General features: G+C 37.6%; 1 protein-coding gene across 1 annotated transcript in view; it reads left to right on the top strand.

Moving 5' to 3' along the window:
* The window catches only part of LOC149084433 (uncharacterized), a 98940-nt gene that overhangs the window by 40126 nt on the left and 38679 nt on the right, over positions 1 to 20135 (top strand). The window contains exons 3-7 of the mRNA XM_089235315.1: positions 8978 to 9076; positions 10912 to 11028; positions 14699 to 14902; positions 15025 to 15228; positions 16820 to 16918. Of these exons, the coding sequence (XP_089091441.1) occupies positions 8978 to 9076; positions 10912 to 11028; positions 14699 to 14902; positions 15025 to 15228; positions 16820 to 16918 (723 nt within the window). The remainder of the gene's footprint in view (positions 1 to 8977; positions 9077 to 10911; positions 11029 to 14698; positions 14903 to 15024; positions 15229 to 16819; positions 16919 to 20135) is intronic.

The raw sequence follows: 20135 nt of genomic DNA on the forward strand, positions 1-20135 counted from the left end.
GATTAAATGAATATTTCCTGCAATATTCGGGATTGAAGAGATAATGGACATGAAAATGAATAATGGGACGACAACATACAAAATAACGCTATCCCAGATAGCCTGTGAGATGAACACCCCTACCTTCGGGACATCGTATGATCTAAACGGGAACGAATGGTGTAAGCATTGCTGTTTCAAAGCTATGAGTGGTACCGCAAAACAGTGTAAAGTGACTATCAGAGACTGGATATAACAGACCATCTGGTCTTAATTCGCAACACTTCAGACAACCGAACGTGTTTAAGTCTACAGAACGCAAGCAGAAGCATTTGATGTTAATAGTCTGGTTCCGACAACCATTACGCATGGAAGAGAGACATCTGCGTCTGTGTGAACACGATATCTTGGTGTCTCCAGTGACCACTTGCAGTCTTGCTTCGGAAGACCATAGCACCGAAGTACTGAAACATTCAGAATGACCATTTGCACCCGATGATCCAGACCATGTTTTTTAGTGAATGACTTGCGTTCAGACTTGCGAATGACTTACTTCCAGAATGACTTAGCCTGGTATACACCGAAGTGCGTATAGGCGAGGGCCGCCATTTCAACTTTTTCCGGGAGGGGGGGGGCATAGCATATGTACTCAATGTATGTATATACATATTTGTATATATATTGGATATATATTTGGATATATATATATCCATTTTTAGAGTATTTTCAAAAACGGCCCCCCTGCCCCCCCCCTAAATGACGGGGGGTCATTTGGGGGGGGGGCAGGGAATAACCCGTTCCCTTTTTTTGGGTTATTTAGGAAACCAAAATGTGTGCTAGATTTTTTACATCGAAGCACACTATCTACAGGGTGTTTCAGAAGGCATTTCTTAACTTTGAAATTACATCATTTGGGAACAATGACAGATGGAAAGATGAAAGAAGTAATTCGTTCAATGGATCTGCTGTAATGAACACGTATAACATCACAGATTAACTGTTCGAGGTAATACAGCGTTTGAGGGGTCTTACTATAAACAATGACCTTCAAATGGCCCTACAGAAAGAAGTCGTGGGAAATAAAGTGACTGTCGCACCACCTGCTAGTTAAAATCGTAATCAATTTTGCGAACTGGTGAATTTAAAATTACCTGAACATTAAAGTGTCCCGAAGCCTGCCCATTGAACGTAAAACTTGCTCCTTCCTATCTTTTTATTTCGAATTGCCCTTTATGGAACACCCTGTAAACTTTAGGGATAATTACCGGCATGACAACTTTTTTACCCTCGTAGGGAAGAAAAAGGTGGGAGAGAAGCCCATCTTTCTTGGGGTGGATTGGAGGTCGACACCGACCTTCCCTCCCATAATCCTTTGCGCCGCGAAAACTGCTATAAGCTCCTTCGTCAACCATCTTGAATCAATCACTTCCGTTCAACCTACGTAACCAGTGGCGACTTCCGGAAAGAAGAGTAGGGATTACCAGCATAAACTTAACGTCATGTGAACGGTTTGTGGCGAAAATCCCTGTTACCGGGAACTTCCCGGGATGTTTTATTGTGCATGTGAACGGGGCTTACATGTGCAAGATTGGAGGTAGCTTTGGTGATTATTACCTGCATGGCAACTTTTTTTCCTCATGGGGGGAAAAATAAGGTGAGACGGGGAGATCCGTCAAAAGAGTCCCATCTTTTGACGGATCTTTCCCATCTTACGGAATAATGGAGGGTGACTTCGACCTCCTCTCCCATAATTCTTTATGCTGCGAAAATTGCTGTTAGCTCCTTCGTCGGCCATCTTGAGCCAACCACCCGTTCAACCCACGTGACCAGTGACGGCTTCCGAAAAGAAGGGGGGGGGAATACCGGCATAACTAACGGCATATAAACGGGTTATAGTGAAAATCTCCGTTTTCGGTAACTTCCCGGGATGTTTTATTGCACATATAAACGGGTTGAAAGAACTCTGATTCTGTCGAACCATCTTTTTTTTTCCTTGATCACAGACCTCTAGTTGATAGAAACTTCGTTCAACAAATGGCGCATCTGAGTCTAGTGATCCAGTTCCCCTCATTCTGTTCTTGATTTAAAGGATCTAAACAAGGTTACTATCAATAAGGTGGATGAAATTCCAACGGACTTGTAGCTCAGAGTTCAATATCCCAGCTGTAGTGAGAGCTGCTACATTATATATAGATCATAGTTTCCCAAACTTTTTGTCCCATTGCCCCCTTTTCCAGAATTTTTTTTTCTCTCGTCGCCCTCCAACTCAAGCGAACCCGTAAGGTCCTATGTTATATCCGTAGCTTCTGTCGTCCCCTGAACTATTCCATCGCCCACCAGGGGGCGATATTGCCTACTTTGGGAAACACTGATTTAGATTAACATCTCAGTTGTCGGTCCAGATTTCAAGACTCCATACAGACCACCAGTTCATAATTTCCTCAAGGGAAAACTAGTATTTATCAGACAACTGTTACTGTAAATATGAGCCGGTCTCCAATTTCAGAAAGTCTGTACGAACAAAAACAACAAATTCAATCATTTCTTACTTTCACTTCTAATATTCAGAACGGATGGCAGCACCACTAGAACACGAAACACGCATAAATAATTATGAACAACATAAATACTACTTAGGACGGCATATATACACACGTTAAGCGTTCTGTCATGCAGCGAATTGTTAGAAATTTTTCAGAGGAATCTTTATGAGTTGCATGCAGACCTGCCAACCTTCAGAATGTGAAAATCCTGTGACTTCCTTACAAAAATCCTGCAATTTACTTAAAAATCTGGCAAATATTCTTTTGTATGCCAAAATTTTTAATGTCATAATAAGAACTAAAGCAATGATACACATTGAAAAGTTCTTAAGAAGATATACATAGAACTCGTGTATTTTACGGGACATTTCCGTATGTTTCGTTGAAATTTTCTGTCTATCTATTTGAAAGGAATGTCATTTTTTCCAACGATGCTTCCTTGAATTTCGGATATTTACTGGACATTTTTTCTAAATTTTTTTCCCCATGAAATAATTCTAATTAACTGAGATTTATAAAAGCCCTCAATTTCCCACCCATTTGCAATTTTTAGCTACGATTTAAGAATCGAAACACCCACAACTGGCGATTCCGATTTTCCGAAATTTTCGCCATCAGAAGACTTAATAGTACCTTATTTACCATCTTTGGGGGAAAAATAGTTATTGAATCATCTATCATATTCCGTCTTACGATCAAACAACTTTAAAAAAAAAGAAGCCGCCATGTTTGTTTACGTTGATAGATTGGGACGGCGTTGGCCAGCGCGTGCCTAGTGTGCTTCTCCATGTAAATGGGGGTGTCGCCTTCTGAAGAAGAGGAACAGTGGCAGCAGGAAAAACAGCTAACTTAATGTTCCTTTTCTTCTGAGTTTGTATTGTTTTAACCGTTAATGGAAATTAAATTCCGGCAATATGTCTAGAAGTCCTGTACACGTTGTGAAACCCGGCCTTGCAGCGCTAAATCCGGAAAGTTGGCAGCTCTGTTCTGACACCACAAATACAATTACGGACGCACATATAGGTATATATATATACTTTGAACGTTCTGCCATGCACCGAATACTTAGAAATTTTTCAGAAGGAATCTTAATGAGTTGCAAGTATCCAGCTGTTACTGTTAACCCCCTTGTAATATAAGGTAAGTGAGTAATAATATGGCCATGCTAAGCTTCAGTGACTTTTGCTGAGGCCTGTATGATAAAGTCTGAAAAACATATAATGTTAAAAATGCTTTGAAGCGTTATTAAAGGGGGGAAAAACAACGATCCGCGGTATGTCTCAACGGAAAATATGGAAAAAGTAGTTTTTCAAACGCGGCAGTTAGTAGTTTTGTTCTTCATTTCCGCAAAATTGAGTTTGAGATCGTGGGTCACATCAGATGATTTCAAGGGTCAAATTTGTCCCGCGAGAAATGGATGATTGTGCTCTCTCTAACGGGTAGTTGAGGCCGTAAACATCTCAGAACTGAGGGACTTTATTTATGTACACCCTGTATATTCCCCAACTAGAATAACCTTGGTCGGACAAAAGGTATTCAATCTTCCTATTTCTGAATTAAGAACTTATAAAATACACGTCTACTTCCCCCAAAAAGAATCGTTTATACGGCAGCTTTGATCATTGTGAATCATTAGAATGTACGAGTCATTTTTTTTTTCCTCTTTCAACCACCACGATGACCGCACGATGACCAACACGTCTGTAGCGCAAGAAAAATTATGGGGGGGGGGGAGAAAGAGTCCTTCAGCTGACCGGAAGTCGCAAAGCACTTTCAGTTTCCGGTCACGTGGGCAGCAGCCATGGAAACGCGGGTCGGATGCGTGGCCTTGCCGCCTATAACCGAGAGGAATTTTAAGAAACCGGCCGCGGGATTACGCACCTTGACCGCTTTCCATATTTAAGGCCTTAACTGCAATCGTTCTTTCATCTGCTTCAAACACGCATCGATTCCGATTTTGATGTTATTAAAAGAAACCTGTTATTCTAAAAAAAATGAATTTTGTTTAAATTTCTCAAAATCAAACAACCCCCGTAATTACTCTACTAATACTGTACGGAAGGGGGATCCTTTGCAGTCCGCTGGCGAGATATGCGGTAATTTTGCCGCTCGTGAGCCAGAACCTATATATGCGGGGGTTACTATATGATCCCTTATATCTCGTAATTCCATATATATATACTCATCCCAACTTTTTTCATAAAATGTCCAGTTTTTCCTCTTGTTTTCAACAAGCCCTACTTGAATTTGTGATTATTTTTATGAATTAAAAATTATTTTAAGAATTAAGATTAGTTTTTATGACTCAAATTATTGCCTTTTTTGGCTGCAAATTTGCGCCTTTTCTTGTTTTTGGCAACTTTACTGGCCTTCGACAACTTTTGGGACTGTAATTGACGACTTCGCTTGCCTTTGAAAATTTTTTGCATGCAATTGCAAATTTACTTGATTTTGACAATTCTTTGGGCTGTAGTTGGTGAATTTACTTGCCTATGAAAATTTATTGGCTGCAATCAGCAACTTTACTTCTATTTCATAATTTTTTGGCGATAATTAGCGATATCCCGTTTCAATTGCAATTTCCCGTGTTATTATAAAAGAAATATGAGATCTCACAGGCGTTGATCGTGTTGTATGTATTGGTAATTTCCAACCGGAACACATTTCGCCGGCCGAATGGAACCTCTTGGCAGGCTGCATTCGGCCTACGGACCGGAAGTTGTGCACCCCTGCTGTACAGATTATTGATTCATACAGGGTGCTCGAAGAATGACTACCTAGCTTCAGTCCCGTCTTAAGGCATGGGCCCACCCGGGCACGGCCCGGGGGCCTCAAGAGAAAAGGAAGCCTCACAAAAATGGGATCTGGTTGAGATTTTAGAAAATTTGCTTCGTAGGGCCTCAGAAAAATCATTTGGTCCGGGGGGCCCATGATGCTCTTAAGATGGCCCTGCCTAGCTTGGAAAATGAATTACAAAATAACGGTTAGCTACAGAGGTTTACTATTCACTGAATTTCTATTCATAAAATAATTTTCTCTCGTCAGATTAGCAAAACGGCACACTTCAGAGAACTTACAACTCTAATTGAGTCTGAATCCATCACACATTTCCTTTTAGTGGAAGACAAGACATTCCACGTAAATCATGTCGAGAATAATAATATCAAACGCAAATCAAATCGTCAAATGCCGATTTAATAAATATGTGTAGTTTCAATAGTACGAGGTTTCACCCTTTGCAGTCCTATGTCGAAGCGGAATCGATATCAGGGTAAAAAGCGGTACTACTTCATTGTTATAACGGCTGCTTACGATTACAGGAAACACCTTCTTAGCATAACTCGTACGCTATTCAACGAACGCAAAAGCTAGCTAGCATTTGGGGAGCACCCTGTAATCTTGATTGCGAAGGGTGCTAATTATTAGTTACGAACTACAGAGTACCAACGAAGTACTATGAATAATTTTCAAACCAAGAGAGACCTCCCAATAACCTAAATTATTTTTGTTCAAGTAAAATAAAGCTTTCAAATTCTATCAATTTTTTTCTTATACAAATACAACGCCACAACAGGCAAATTGCCCAACGAGGTGGCTGACTTAAGAACATCATGGATCCCCGAGCCCCTACCTACTACTGCTACACCACACATGCACCCCCCCCCCGCGGAACCCCCCAACGAATCGGTACATGCGGGAATGTGCGTGTACGTGTAGTGCAACCTGACGTAAAGTTTGTTTCTGTGTAATGCTTGTTATGTGTAGTGCTGTCATCTGCCCCCAGTTTTACTAACTATGAGTGAAGTGAAGTGTTATGGTTGAATGATTTACCGTTGTAGGACTGTTGCTCTCTGTGGCGAGACTTTTTAACGGGGAGATCGGCTCGCATTTGCGCCTTGAAGTTGGGAACCACAGAAAACCAACTTCAGCCGACCACACCAACTTCAGCCGACCACGCGTAATCAAAGCGTAATCAAAATTCTTGCGTAATCAAAGAGTTTGATTTTTGTTATTAATGATGAATTTGCATAAAAGAGAGAAATAATTAGGCATCTTCTATACAAACTTCTTAGAGAAGTAACTGACTCAAAGATGAATCGCGTAGTAATGAAGAGTCACAAAACGCGTTAGTCACGCCATAGAGAGCCGTTGAAAACTTGGATAGGCCGCAATGGTTCCCATTCATTGGCCGGCGGGGTCACCGGACCTTTCCTCTTTGTATATTTTGTTCACTTATCCCTCCAACGGCAATAACAAGATATCTCGCCTGCCTTGATACCTTGTATTTCGACAATTATGAGATATCCCACCCCATGAAACCTCTTATTTCGGCAATGACGAGCCCTAATATCTCTGTAAAGCTTTGTTTGCTAACATGCTTTCCATCCCCCCCTTCCCCCTCCAACCTGTCAAATCAACTGCAAGTTGTCCAAATTTTGATAACAGGAGGATAGAGATAGTATTATTCCCCCTTCGGGGGGAATCGGGTAGTATAAGGATATGCGTACGGTATAAATACTACAAAAAAGCCAGAGTATTTAAGCCCTATCACCTGCACAAAATCGGAGAAAAAAATATTTATATTTTTGAAAAACATGTGGCATTTTACTGAGGGTTTAGGGATTCCCACTGTTCCAGTTATAATGTGGATCAGTGAAGTTTTTAAGATCACTTAAAGGGTTAAAAAGTCTGGTGTACGAGACATCCATGGACAGTGAAGAGGATCTTGTTTCACGCATCTACGTAGCCACAATCTTCCAAGAGACGTCCGGTGTATTCCAAAACGTCCGTGAGTCCATGAGCCGCCGATATCGGGCTTGAACTGTAGCTGCTGGCCGAAACTTCCTGCCAACAATTCCTGCAACTTCTCTTAATATCGCAATTGCTACATTTTGATGAATAAACTAATGTTCTTTACTTATATCAGAGATTTGCAACGTATGACCAGCGGCCAAATGTGACCCTCGGAGCTCTTCGCCGTGACCCGCCGAATATTTTAAGCAAATAATCTCAAAAGACATTTAAAGACGATAATAAATTTTAAAAAAAAGTTAAATCGATGAAGCCCTTATTTTCAGAATTAGTCACAGAATTAATCTCAAAATCGGTGACAGAAAGGAAGAATTTCAGGATCAATGACAAGAAAAAAATAATTTCAGAATCAATGAAAGAAATAATTTCAAAATTCATGAAAAGAATAATTTCAGAATCAATAAAAGAAGTAATTCCGGAATTAAGTTAAAAAAAATTTTTAAAAAGTGTTTTCCAAATTGCTGAAAGAAATGATTTCAGAATAAATCAAAAATTTTAATTTTTGGGGGGTGGGGGTGGGCATATGATTCCTCTCTAAGAATTATAAATATCGCAGTATGACTTGGTGTGGTGGCCCGCGGGGTTCATAAGAATTCCTGATTTGGCCCGCAATGTGTGAAAAGTTGAAGATCCCTGACTTATGTGTTGCTCTTGCATTTCTCGTTTTTTTCAACACTATCGTGTGACTAATTTGTTTCCGACCCATCATTGCTACATTGTGCCCGAGTGGTGCAATTGTAAGATGATTATTTGCCACCATGAAGATTGCCGTCAGGTTTGCGGGTTCGTTCCTTGGGGAGGACGTTCTTTCTGAGGCGACCACCGATGGGTAGCGAATTCATGTGTTGAGTCACCCACTTGCGAATCATTCTGTATAATTTGAGATGATAAACGTTGGTACGCGAAATTTATTTTACATAAATACAACTTATATAACATAAATATAGTGACCGGTTCACCTGTAGGTGACGCGCTTATTAGTGTTGGAAATGGAAATGGGGGCCATTCTTGCACATGTAGTGGACATTCTTGCACATTTTTTCCATGTTGATTCACAGTATGACGATTGCTTACTTCCCAACCCACCCTTACATCAGGCGAAGTTAGGACTGTTTTCGGGCTTTTTTTCCGAGTTTTAAACTCACCAGATGTATTTTTACGAAGTGCGTGTACGGTTAAGTAGCAGTAGTAGTACATAGTTCTTAGCTATGGACGGAAAATAAATTGTAACTGCTTCAGAATCTGAACTTAAATTTGGACCAATTCGGGGCCATCGTTAGGCTTTCTTCAAGTAGTAAGTAATAATAGTCCTTAGTTAAGAACAAAAATAATTTTGCTTTAGGGACCAATCTTAACTTTGGACAAAATTAAGACTGTTTTTCAGCTTTTTTTTAGTCCTGAGGACAGAAAATGAATTTAAGTTACTCGGGCAATGGGTCCAGAAAACAGGACTGTCTTCTTATAGTCCTGAGCTAAGGATGAAAATAATCCTAAAATTTCCATATAAAACGATGTTAAAACAGATCAAGACCTCTTTAAGGATTAGGAGGTGGTACAAACTCTGGGGTTCCAATCAGTCGTTGTTGTTCTTTTATTTTTTAAATAAATTGATATGTACTCATTTTTTCTTTGTCTATTTATAGGATGGCATAACAGCACTACATCTATGTTCTCATCAACCCAGAGAGGACATGGTGCGGCTCCTGCTCAGTAATAAATCCGATCCCCTCGTTGCTGGAGGAGTAAGTTCAAATACATAATCCGTAACTTTCAATTGAAACAATTGTAATATCCTAACAGCAATATCTATTAATAGAAATTCATTCATGGGCATTTCGGTACGTCGACATCGCGTGTATGTCTTTCCTCAGAGTGAATTATCGATGTAAAATCACCGCCTTTTACTTTTCCCTCCAGTCAATCTCGTTGAATCTGGGAGTATAAAATATCGTTAGCATGATCTCTGATACCATTGTTTACCTTAAGATAATCAATATCACTCTACTATACCGTTTAGTGAATACCGAGATTCATTGCGGAATCGATAACATCTAAAGCGTTAGTTTTATCCGTTTCATTTATTGCAGTCTTTACCTTGTAATTCAAGGTATGTGCGCTGTTTCTAGCGCAAAAGTGCATCACTTTTTGGCAAGAAAAACCTTGAGAAAGCATTTGTGTGCGTTCCGTTCAGTGAGTCAGGATATAGTGAGATTTCTCTTGAACGAGATTGGAAAAATTAGGCTTAGACAGTGCACATTTTTTGTGAAAAGTATTTCTTTTGAAAGTGCAAAGAGAGAGACATTTTAAGTGTCTTTAACTGAAGGTAAGATGTTCTTTCCGGATGCGTGTGGCTTTCAAGGTGACATTCAGGTCTAAATAGGCACGGTTTTATACCTTTTTATAACCACATATACATTTTCCAAGCCTATGGCGACTAAAAAAATTGGTTTCGTACAATTTCACGAGTATTAAATTGTTCCCGGCACTTCGAGATTGTCCAATACGGCAACTTGTGGCGTAAACCGATGCGATTCCGTTATAATGAAATTTAAAGCGTTAGTTTTATTCGTTCCATTTATTGCAGTGATTTAAGGTTGCACTTTTTTTTAGCGAAAAGTGCGTTACTTTTTGTGCAAGGGGAAAAAAGCATTTGTTTGCTTACCGTTCAGGGAGTCAGGATATGATGAGGTTTTCCTTAACCGAGATTTTCGAAAACTTAGGCTTGGATAGTGTGCGTTTCTGCGGGAAAAATATTTCTTGTGAAAGTTAAGACATTTAAAATTAAAGACAAAGTAAAATGTAAGACATAATTAAAGGCATTGAAGGTAAGATGTACTTATGCTTTCTAAAATGACAATCACGTACAAATAGGTTTGCGGTACGACACCTTTTCTCCAAATACCACACACTCTTTTTTTACGCCCATAACTGCTAGAAAATTTAGTTTCTTATGATTTTACGAGTATTAAATTATTCCTCGCACTTCCTTTCGTGATCGTCCGATACGAAAACTTGTGGCATTAAACCGATGCGATTCCGTAATAATGAAATGTTTTGACCGGCCAGTATGAACCTCCCGCTGGGTACTTAAGTTCAAGGATAAAGAAACCCGTGCCAAATATCGACTTGGTGTTCGAATTGCCAGACATTCAAAGTTCCATCACACAAGAAAGCCACGAAATTCCTTTAGGCTTTCCTTTCTTATATTTCCTCGGTTATCATAACACGTCTCAGAAAGGAACTGTTCGGACACGCAATCCATTGTGGCAATTCACGGTACATGGAATTTTCCAAACTTTCGATTTCAATTCCCCTGAGTACCCACAGAAGGTACCTGAAGACTCGCTTTTATTGATCACAGATGAATGTTCTAGGAACCCTCAAGGTGAGCGGAAAGTAAATTAATTAATATTTCTTGTTGTTGAGGGTTGTAAAATTTAAAATTATCCGTAAGACATTGAGTTGCATTACCGAAACTAAAATGGCTGACTATCAGCATTTTCTCGCATTATTTTCTCGTATATTTATTGAGAGACAAACTATCAATTCATCTGTCACGTTTTTATTGTATCGATAGCCTAGAGAGCAGTTACCATTGCATCTAATATGTTCCCGGCCAACTGGAGCAGCTTTGACACCGCTGCAACTCATTTTGAAAGCGACTGGAAAAGATGCGAGGCTGCAAAAAGACAAGGTACGTTCTTAAATTAACGTGCTACCATCGCATATTATTTACTCTGTATGGTTCACCCCTATAGAAACGTATTGACAAAAAATTGCAAAAATATGGGATGCAAATTAATGCTGTTATCATATTTGTAATTGAAACAATGCATCAACTGGGGAGGATTAATTAACTAGAGAGGAGTTTTTGATTTGCTAAAAAACGGAACATTAAGGGTAAAATACGCAGTTTGCCTTCATTTTAATGTTATTTATAAACAGATGAAATCTTTCTTATAAAGTTGAATAGTTTTTACTTAAAATTTCATTTCCAATCCTTTCAATTTGGAGTAATTTTATAAATCCCTGAACACGTAAAATTTCAGCGACTCTCAAAAAATGACACCGACAAGGATTCAACTCTTTCCACATAAAAAAAGTATTGTACTTTTATAGCCGTATTTTGCTCTGAAGTCACACTAAAAGATTTAATATAGCAATAAAGATTTAATACAGTAATAAAGATTTTATACAGTAAAATTCCTCTTCCGACACTCCTCAGATGTGGTCACCCATCTTCTACGGTCCAAATAATAATTTCGGCCTTGTATGATAAAATTATTCATTTCAAACCCTTGATTAACTGTCACCCCTTATTCTTTTCATGGATTCTGAAATTATTCCTTTCACTGATTCTGAAATTATTCCTTTCACTGATTCTGAAATTATTCCTTTCACTGATTCTGAAATTATTCCTTTCACTGAGTCTGAAATTATTCCTTTCACTGATTCTGAAATTATTCCTTTCACTGATTCTGAAATTATTCTTTTCATGGATTCTGAAACTGTTTCTTCCCCGATTCTGAAATAATTTCTTTCTGCCACTGACTTCGAAATAATTTCTCTTTTGGTCACCGATTTTGGAATAATTTCTTTCTGTCACCAATTTCGAAATAATTTCTTTTTATCACTGATTCTGAAATAATTTCTTTTTATCACTGATTCTGAAATAATTTCTTTTTATCACTGATTCTGAAATAATTTCTTTTTATCACTGATTCTGAAATAATTTCTTTTTATCACTGATTCTGAAATAATTTCTTTTTATCACTGATTCTGAAATTAAGGACTCGTTCTTCATCAATTTAACATTCTTTTTAGTTTCATCGTCTTTCAATGCATTTTCAGTATACTTCCTTAAAATATTTGGCGGGCCACAACGAAGAACTGCGAAGGCAACAATTGGCCCGCGGGCTATACGTTGAAGACCCTGGTGTAAAGTCGCCGGATTTATTATATTTATTGCTAAGCATACATTTGTTTATAATTTATTTTCAAAATATACTTTTTTTTCGCAATAATTTTTTTTACGAATACCATGAAAGATTTATTAATGCTGAAAATATTTTAAGTCTACACATTAGTGTTGACGCAAGCGAAGGGTATTTTGTGGGTCACATCTTCTACCCAGGATTATTTTTAAAAGCCGAATTGAAAAGAAGCAAAACTTTTCTTCGACGGAAAAAAACTTTGATGAAATCAATTTTAATATATTTTTTTCTGTGATTAGAAAAAAACCTTCTTGAAGACCGAATTAGGACTTGCAGAGCACCCTGTGTACTGGAAACAATTCTAATGTTAAAATAGTGTAGGCAAATTGAGTGGCCGAATTCCGACCCAGAATTTCATCCAGTCCTCAAAGCAACATAAATTCATAAGGTCTATAAAAATTAATTTTTGATAATTCCTGCAAATATTGCATTAGAATAAATTCCACGTCCCGTATCATATTATAAAGTAATGAAATATTTTTTTTATAATGTTTTGAGGGTTGGACGAAATTCTAGATCGGAATTCAGTCACTCAATATGTACATCATTTTAACATTAGAATTGTTCCATTACACAAGGTATCCTGTAAGTTCCAGTTCAGTCTTTATCCGTCGTAGAGGAAACTATTCCTATTTAAAAATGCCTAAAATTTGCTCAACAAAATTTGCTCAAAAACACATTTTGAGCATTGTTTAAATTGAAACCATACCTCTATGGCGAACGGTTGGTGAGACAAAGACCGAATCAGGACTTACAGGACACCCTGTATATTATACATTGGTCTGGGATATTTCATTTTGACGAGTACGTAGTGGCTCAATATGTCTCTCAAGTAGATATAAATACATTATTCATTACAGGAATTGATAGAGATTAATCACCTCCTTAAATATATCCGTAAACTGTATAAATTGTGTACTTACATATTACATAACAGATATTTTATAAAACAAAATTAGTTTTAAATTAAATTAATTGTTGAACATCTTGCGTACACGTACGTCATGCTGTTTTCAATTTTTATCATTTTTTTATAAATTATTATAACCATCATTACTCTCAAATCTAAGAAAATTTCATTTTCTTACCAAACATCTAGCATAAATTTATCTTCACTCACTCGTTGATGAATTTACTCACGAGGTAGCGTCACAATCCTACTTCGGACAAGAATTTTAATAAATAAAATACGAGTCTTCACCGAAAAAATTTTGCAGCTTTCAGTGGAGTTCTTCTCATGGTATGTAACCACTAAATATAAGTTTTGCGTGTTTAAATTAAACTCGGAAACCGGAATATACGGTCGAGTACGCTTATAACAAATACCGTGGATATAACATACGATTTTGTAATGTCCAATTTTTTGCCCATTCCCTTCCGTGTATTTTTACTTCTGTTATTACATACCCCGCTTAAGACATACACTGTGGATATAACGTACCAAAAATACTCCCTTAACCTAGAAAATGATTCGGATATAGCATGCTTCAAAGGAAAAATGAAACTAAAAAGTAATTTTTTCCTAGCATCGTTGTATTCGGGTGATATCTTGATGTACAGATTCTTTCACAGAAAGTTGTGGGAATTTCCGTAATAACGAAACATTTTGTGAAAATAATTACATTTGCTTCTGATAGATAGCTCTATAATGAATCAGAGTTGGGCATTCCCCTTTCTCTCTGGATCCAGAATAGATAGCTTCTAAGAACCAGAAATACAATTGAAAATAATAGTTTTTCGCCCGTAAATTATTGCTTCTTTATAAATTAATTGTAACTATAATAGCAACTTTGAATGAAAACTGTTAGCATAAACCCACATGTCAGTCAAATCAATTAAATTAAGCAAAAATTTATGCACGTTCGTTGTATATACTCTAACAAATTTTTCAACCAAAAAATATATTCATTATATATTAAGTTTAATTACGTATAAGAATAATTTCTTAATTATGCGTAAGCTTATTTTGTTCACGACAATCTCAATAATGTACTGCTATACATAAGCTAGTTTCAAGACCTCACTTATAACATACGCGTCTGTTATAACATGCAATTCTGGAATCACCGGGGGGTGGGTGTGTTATAAGTGAAATCGACTGTATTTAAAGTATTTGGTGATGCCAAACTCTAGAAAAAAATTATACAATACAGTAAAACCGCTCTTTTACGGACACCAACTGAACGAAAAAATTCGCCCGTAAAAGAGAGGTGGCCGTTAATCAGGGGTTTAAAATGCATATATTTGTTATACAAATGGAAAATTATCATTTAGCCGCAAAAGAGGGATGGCCGTTAGGAGGAGTAGTTTTATTGTATCTACCAATTAATATTAATTTTTTTCCATGTATTTATTTCATTGCTATTTCAGAACGGTAACATACCGCTGCTACTTGCCGTGGAAGTTGGCAACCACGGCATCTGCAGGGAGCTACTGATGGTGGACGCCAAAGATCAGCTTTCGGTCCGGAGGAAGGACAGCAGGGACACTGCCCTCCACGTGGCCTCTAAAAGAAGAGACATAGACCTCATGAGATTCTTAATAGAAAAAGGAGCTGCAGTCAACCTACAAAACGTGAGTGATTTGTCGTGTTTGTTACATGTCAATCCACGAAGCTTCGCCAAATCGGATTTCCATCAACGTTATGTTTCTTACTCCATATGATATCAGAGTTTTGAATTTTCTATTAATTTCAGGGTGAAGGCATGACTCCTCTGCACATTGCTGCCATGGAAGGCGACGAGGGTATGTTAAAGGTTCTTAGCCAAGCCAACGCTCGGGCTAATATCCTTGACAGACGTGATCGGGCGCCCGTCCATCTGGCAGCCGAACGGGGCCACACGAATGCTGTGGAGATCCTGCTTGAGAAGTTCAAGGCATCCATCTTTCAAAGGACGAAAGTATAAAAAATTACTATATAATTCAAGATTATAATTCTCATGATAGTCAGTATGATGTCGCCGTATAATGAACTTCTTACCAAAATGGCTCTACTTGCAAAAAAGCCAACTCATAGGCACTGTTATTGATAAAATGTTTCGTTATCTACTGCAGTGGTTCTCAGCTTTCATTATTTGAGCAACTCTAGAAAATGCGCAAGACTAGCGTATCCTCCAGAAATGCATAGGAGACTTTTATATCCCTAGAAATGCATAGGAGACTTTTATATCCCTAGATATAAAAGTTGTGTGTAGTAGTAGTAGGTAGGGCCTCCAAAAAATGGATCGAGGATCCATGATGTTCTTAAGTCAGCCACCTCGTTGGGCAATTTGCCTGTTGTGGCGTTGTATTTGTATTTGTATTTGTATTTGTATAAATGCATAGGAGACTTTTATATCCCTAGAAATGTACTGGATGTTTGCTTACTTCTATAAGTGTATGCAATGCTTACCTTCTTAGAATCCCGTATACCTTCATGGTGTGTGTGTGGATTGGGGAGTGCTACTAACGTTTACCTATTCTTATGTATGCAAACACGTAGGTACTTACGCACCCCTTGAAATGTATATAAAAGACGTATCTCTAGAAATACTTAAGAGGCTTCTCCTCTTTAAAAGCCTAGGAGGTTTGTCCTCTGGAAATGCCTAGAATGCTTGTCCTTTGGAAATTACTCTTAGAAATACGTGGTAGTCACTCGTACTCTTAGAAATACGTGGTAGTCACTCGTACTCTTAGAAATGTGTGGTGTATGCTCGTACCCTTAGACATAATTGGTATGAGCTCGTACTAGAAATGCGTGGTAGGTACTCGAACTCTTATAAACTTAGTAGGTACTTACGCACCCTTTGAAATATGTAGAAAAGGCGTATCTCCAGAAATGCTTAGCAAGCTTGCTCAATAGAAATGTATGGGTATATGCGTAACTCTAGAAATGCGTAAAAAAGCTTGAGCATATATTCGAAGAAGGCTTGCGTACGTCCGTGTATGTTGTGCCATAAAATTCACTGTACTCGTTTTCTTGCGTAAATATTGCTTATTTTTCGAGTACTTCATTGTACTTCATTGATTTTCGGATATCGAGGAAGATGGCGAAGACAGATGTTGGAGGATTTTCTTATGAATAACGACTGATAGTTACCGATTGATGATTGTGAAGACGAAGTAATGAATTCAATCAATGGAGACGATTAATTTATAGAGATTTTTAATAATGATGATTCGATCTTGATTTACAATTTATACTTGAACTAAGGACACGCTGTTGTATATCTGACCATGTGTTGTGAGGTTGAGAGAGAGATTTGCTTTTTGTAATTTAATGAATTTCTGGATACACCTAGCCTTCGGGAACACTTAGATATCTAGATATCTCTATGACATGTGAAACAGGGTATTTCCAATCCTCCGTACTGATTCATTGAATTCATTCAATTGGAGATTTCAGTATGAATCTCTCTCTCTCTCTCTCGTAGTAAATTACTATTTATATAATATCTTTTGAAACATTATTTTTCGGTACCAGGTACTAATGTGTGCATCTTTTCCTCACAGGACGGCAGCACCTTGATGCACATAGCCTCATCCGCAGGGTACCCAGAAATCGCGATGATATTCATGAAAAAAGGAGTGCCTATTCATACCTCAAATAAAGTGAGTATCATCCAAGTGGTTTTATTAAATATCCAGAATTTATAAAACGTCTAATTTATAGTATTTTAAAATTTAAATTTTTCTGGTTCCTCCAAAAAGTTTTTTTAAGTATTCTGATTAAAAAGAATGATCTAATTTGTCACATAATGTTACCCATGTTGATTTGTCCCTTCCGTTATAACATGTAATGTTTCTAATTCATAGCCTCTAATTACCCTACTTAATAATTTGAAACGAGTGTAAATGGGTATTTTTCCAAACTTGGTCATATCACATATCTGAATGGCGCAAATTCTGAAAGATAGCAAATATCGAATAAGCATTAACCAAATACCCGTTTTTTGTTGTTGCTTTTTAGGGAAAAAAAAACTAAATTTTACATCTCTCTTTCACATCTAAACTTTAATCTTTAAAATTATATATTTTACAATTCTAAGGTTTTTTTTCTGTTCAGAATTCTCTCCTAAGGCCCCTTTCACACGGAGTGGATGCGGGTCCGGATACGCATGCCCTTTCACACGAGCACTAAAGACTGATTTTGTGTGTGTTTTCACTAAGTGAACGGTGTGGATAGCGCGTTGTTTAATAAGGGTATTTAATTTTTTTTTAAAGTTTTGTTCACGGTTTTGTCTGCGAGTCACTCAGTCCAGTACGCTCTTACTTTGAAATTTTTGCATAAAAATCTTTTTTTGCAATTTTTGTAATTATTTTTCTCCTTCACCCCTCATTCAGTTCAGTGCTCATAGGCAGCCTAGAGCCATTCTTTGGTGATTTAATCTAGAGCCCTACAGAATATGGGCATAACGATGCCTCCAGTTCGACCCTCACAAGCAGTCGACGGGAAAAAATATCTTAAAATATTTTCAAAATATTTTGAAAAAAAAATTTTGTCTTTTTGGAAAATATCAATGAAAAATTCCAAAAACATCCAGTGATGTTCCGAAAAAAAAATTCAGGAGATATCAAAGATTTTGCAAGTAGAAAAAGGAGCGGGGGGTGGAGACTCAAAATGTCTGTGCTTAGAAATATTCACATCATAATTATGTCTTAAGCACTGATTACACTATACAAATTTGATAATAATCCTTTTACAAATTCAACCAATAAGCTGATCGATTGCATTTGCTCGAATGTAACCAATAGACTTATTGGTTGCTTTTTTCAAGTTTTATTAAATAACTTCCATAAACCTTTTAGAGTGTAATCCCATCCTTAGATCAGTCACCTCTGAAATATAAAATTTCACTTTTTTTTTAGTTTATAGACTCAATATATCGTGTAAAATATACTTGTAGGTATCGGGGGGGGGGGGGAGCACCAAAACTATTCAAGTGCTTAGCGCCTTCAAACGTCTTAATCTGGCCCTGAATGAACGCCGTACGTGGATAACATTGTTTAATAAAAAATGTTTAGTTTTAAAAGTTTAAAGAAATTAAAATATTAAAAATTTAAAAAATAAAAAAAATATATATTTAAAATATAATTTTAATATTTTATATTTGTTAAATCATTTTAAAAAATTTAAAAAGAAAAATTAAATTTTTTAAATTAAATTTAAAAGTTATTAAAGTGTTCAGTCAATTAAAATATTCGTAATGAATTACAGAACGGCTTACGATTTTACGTGTTACATAGATCTCAAGTTTTATAGGGGGCGCGGTAGCCCGGTCGCTAAGATGCTTACCTAAAGTACCAAAGGATGTATAGAGGTGTCGCGAGTTCGATACCCGGTTCATCCTTGTCAGAAAACTTTCCTGACACAGGGGTACAACAAAAAACGGCGACTTGACCGCAGCAAAAAGTTGCTACCGCAGGGAGTCCCCTATCGAGGGGTTAGCGCGCCAACCTCTCGATGAGTATAAAAAACAAGCCTGCCGTTCGGAATCGGCAATAAATTGTAGGTCCCGGTCTAATTAGACCTCGTGTGCAGAAAATGACCGTGGTGCGATAAAAATGATCAAATTTTATAGTGGCTTTTTTTTCTTTGAGAAATAAAATTTCATTACCAATAACGGCCACTTCCTAATAGCGTTTTCATGGTCCCCCTCAGTGGCAGTTGTTGGCAGTTTTATTGCATGAAATTGTAAAGTACGGACAAAAGGCGGTTAAAGTTGCTATATCTTCTTTACCTCAGAAGGAAACGGAGGGATAGACGTATGTGGGTACATTATAATAATGAACAGGGACCTTCATATGGTGTTTTTAAGGGTATTTATGGCAAATAATTAAAAAAATTCCGTGCAAAATCATCTTTATAAGTAGCCAAAGATGCAGACGAATTCCACCCGGACCCGCATCGTGTAAATAGCTCCATATAACCTAATGTACAAAACCTGTATGTGCGGATGCGGAGCCCGCACTTAGGTTTTGACACATGTGGACGCCATCCGGACTTCGAAGTGGCGGGCGCATTCCGCATCGTCTAAAAAGGCTTCGTATATACCAATTGTTAAAACTTCTTCCGCATCCGCTCCGTGTGAAAGGGCCCTAAAATAAAATCTACGAAGATAAGACGCAGCAGTACATAATTGGCACCAAGAAATTCCGATGTCTTTTTTTAAGGTATAAATCCGCGGATTATACGCAGGAAAATACATACACAATGGCTGATTTTTAAAACGGAATAAACAAAGATTTATTTTGTCATGAATATGGTTACCCAAGAAATAGAATTGCTTCCCTTCGCAATGCCACTCAATTAGTAGTCTATAGCAGTGATTCTCAACGTGGACGTGTTAAACGCCCCCCTTGGGGTGATGGAAAATTACAGAGGACGGTAGAAGCTACGAGTATAACATAGGACCCTATGGGTTAGATTGCGGTGGGGGGGGGGGGCGATGGGAGAAAAACATTTCTGAAGAAGGGGACGATAGGACAAAAAAAGTTGGGAAACTGTAGTCTATGTTATGTTATGTTATGTTATGTTATGTTATGTTATGTTATGTTATGTTATGTTATGTTATGTTATGTTATGTTATGTTATGTTATGTTATGTTATGTTATGCTATGTTATGTTATGTTATGTTATGTCATGGCATGTCATGTTAAGGCAGTGTTTCCCAAAGTGGGCAATATCACCCCCTTGTGCGCGATGGAGTGATCAGGGGGCGATAGAAGCCACGGTTATAACATAAGATTCTATGGGCTTGTTTGAGTTGGGCGATGAGAGAAAAAAATTTCTGATTAAGGGGGCGATGGAACAAAAATGTTTTGAAAA

This window comes from Pholcus phalangioides, unplaced genomic scaffold, assembly GCF_987345545.1.
Source record: "Pholcus phalangioides strain wild (caught in Gottingen) unplaced genomic scaffold, Ppha-v1.0 ptg000008l_1, whole genome shotgun sequence".
NCBI classification, from domain to species: domain Eukaryota; kingdom Metazoa; phylum Arthropoda; class Arachnida; order Araneae; family Pholcidae; genus Pholcus; species Pholcus phalangioides.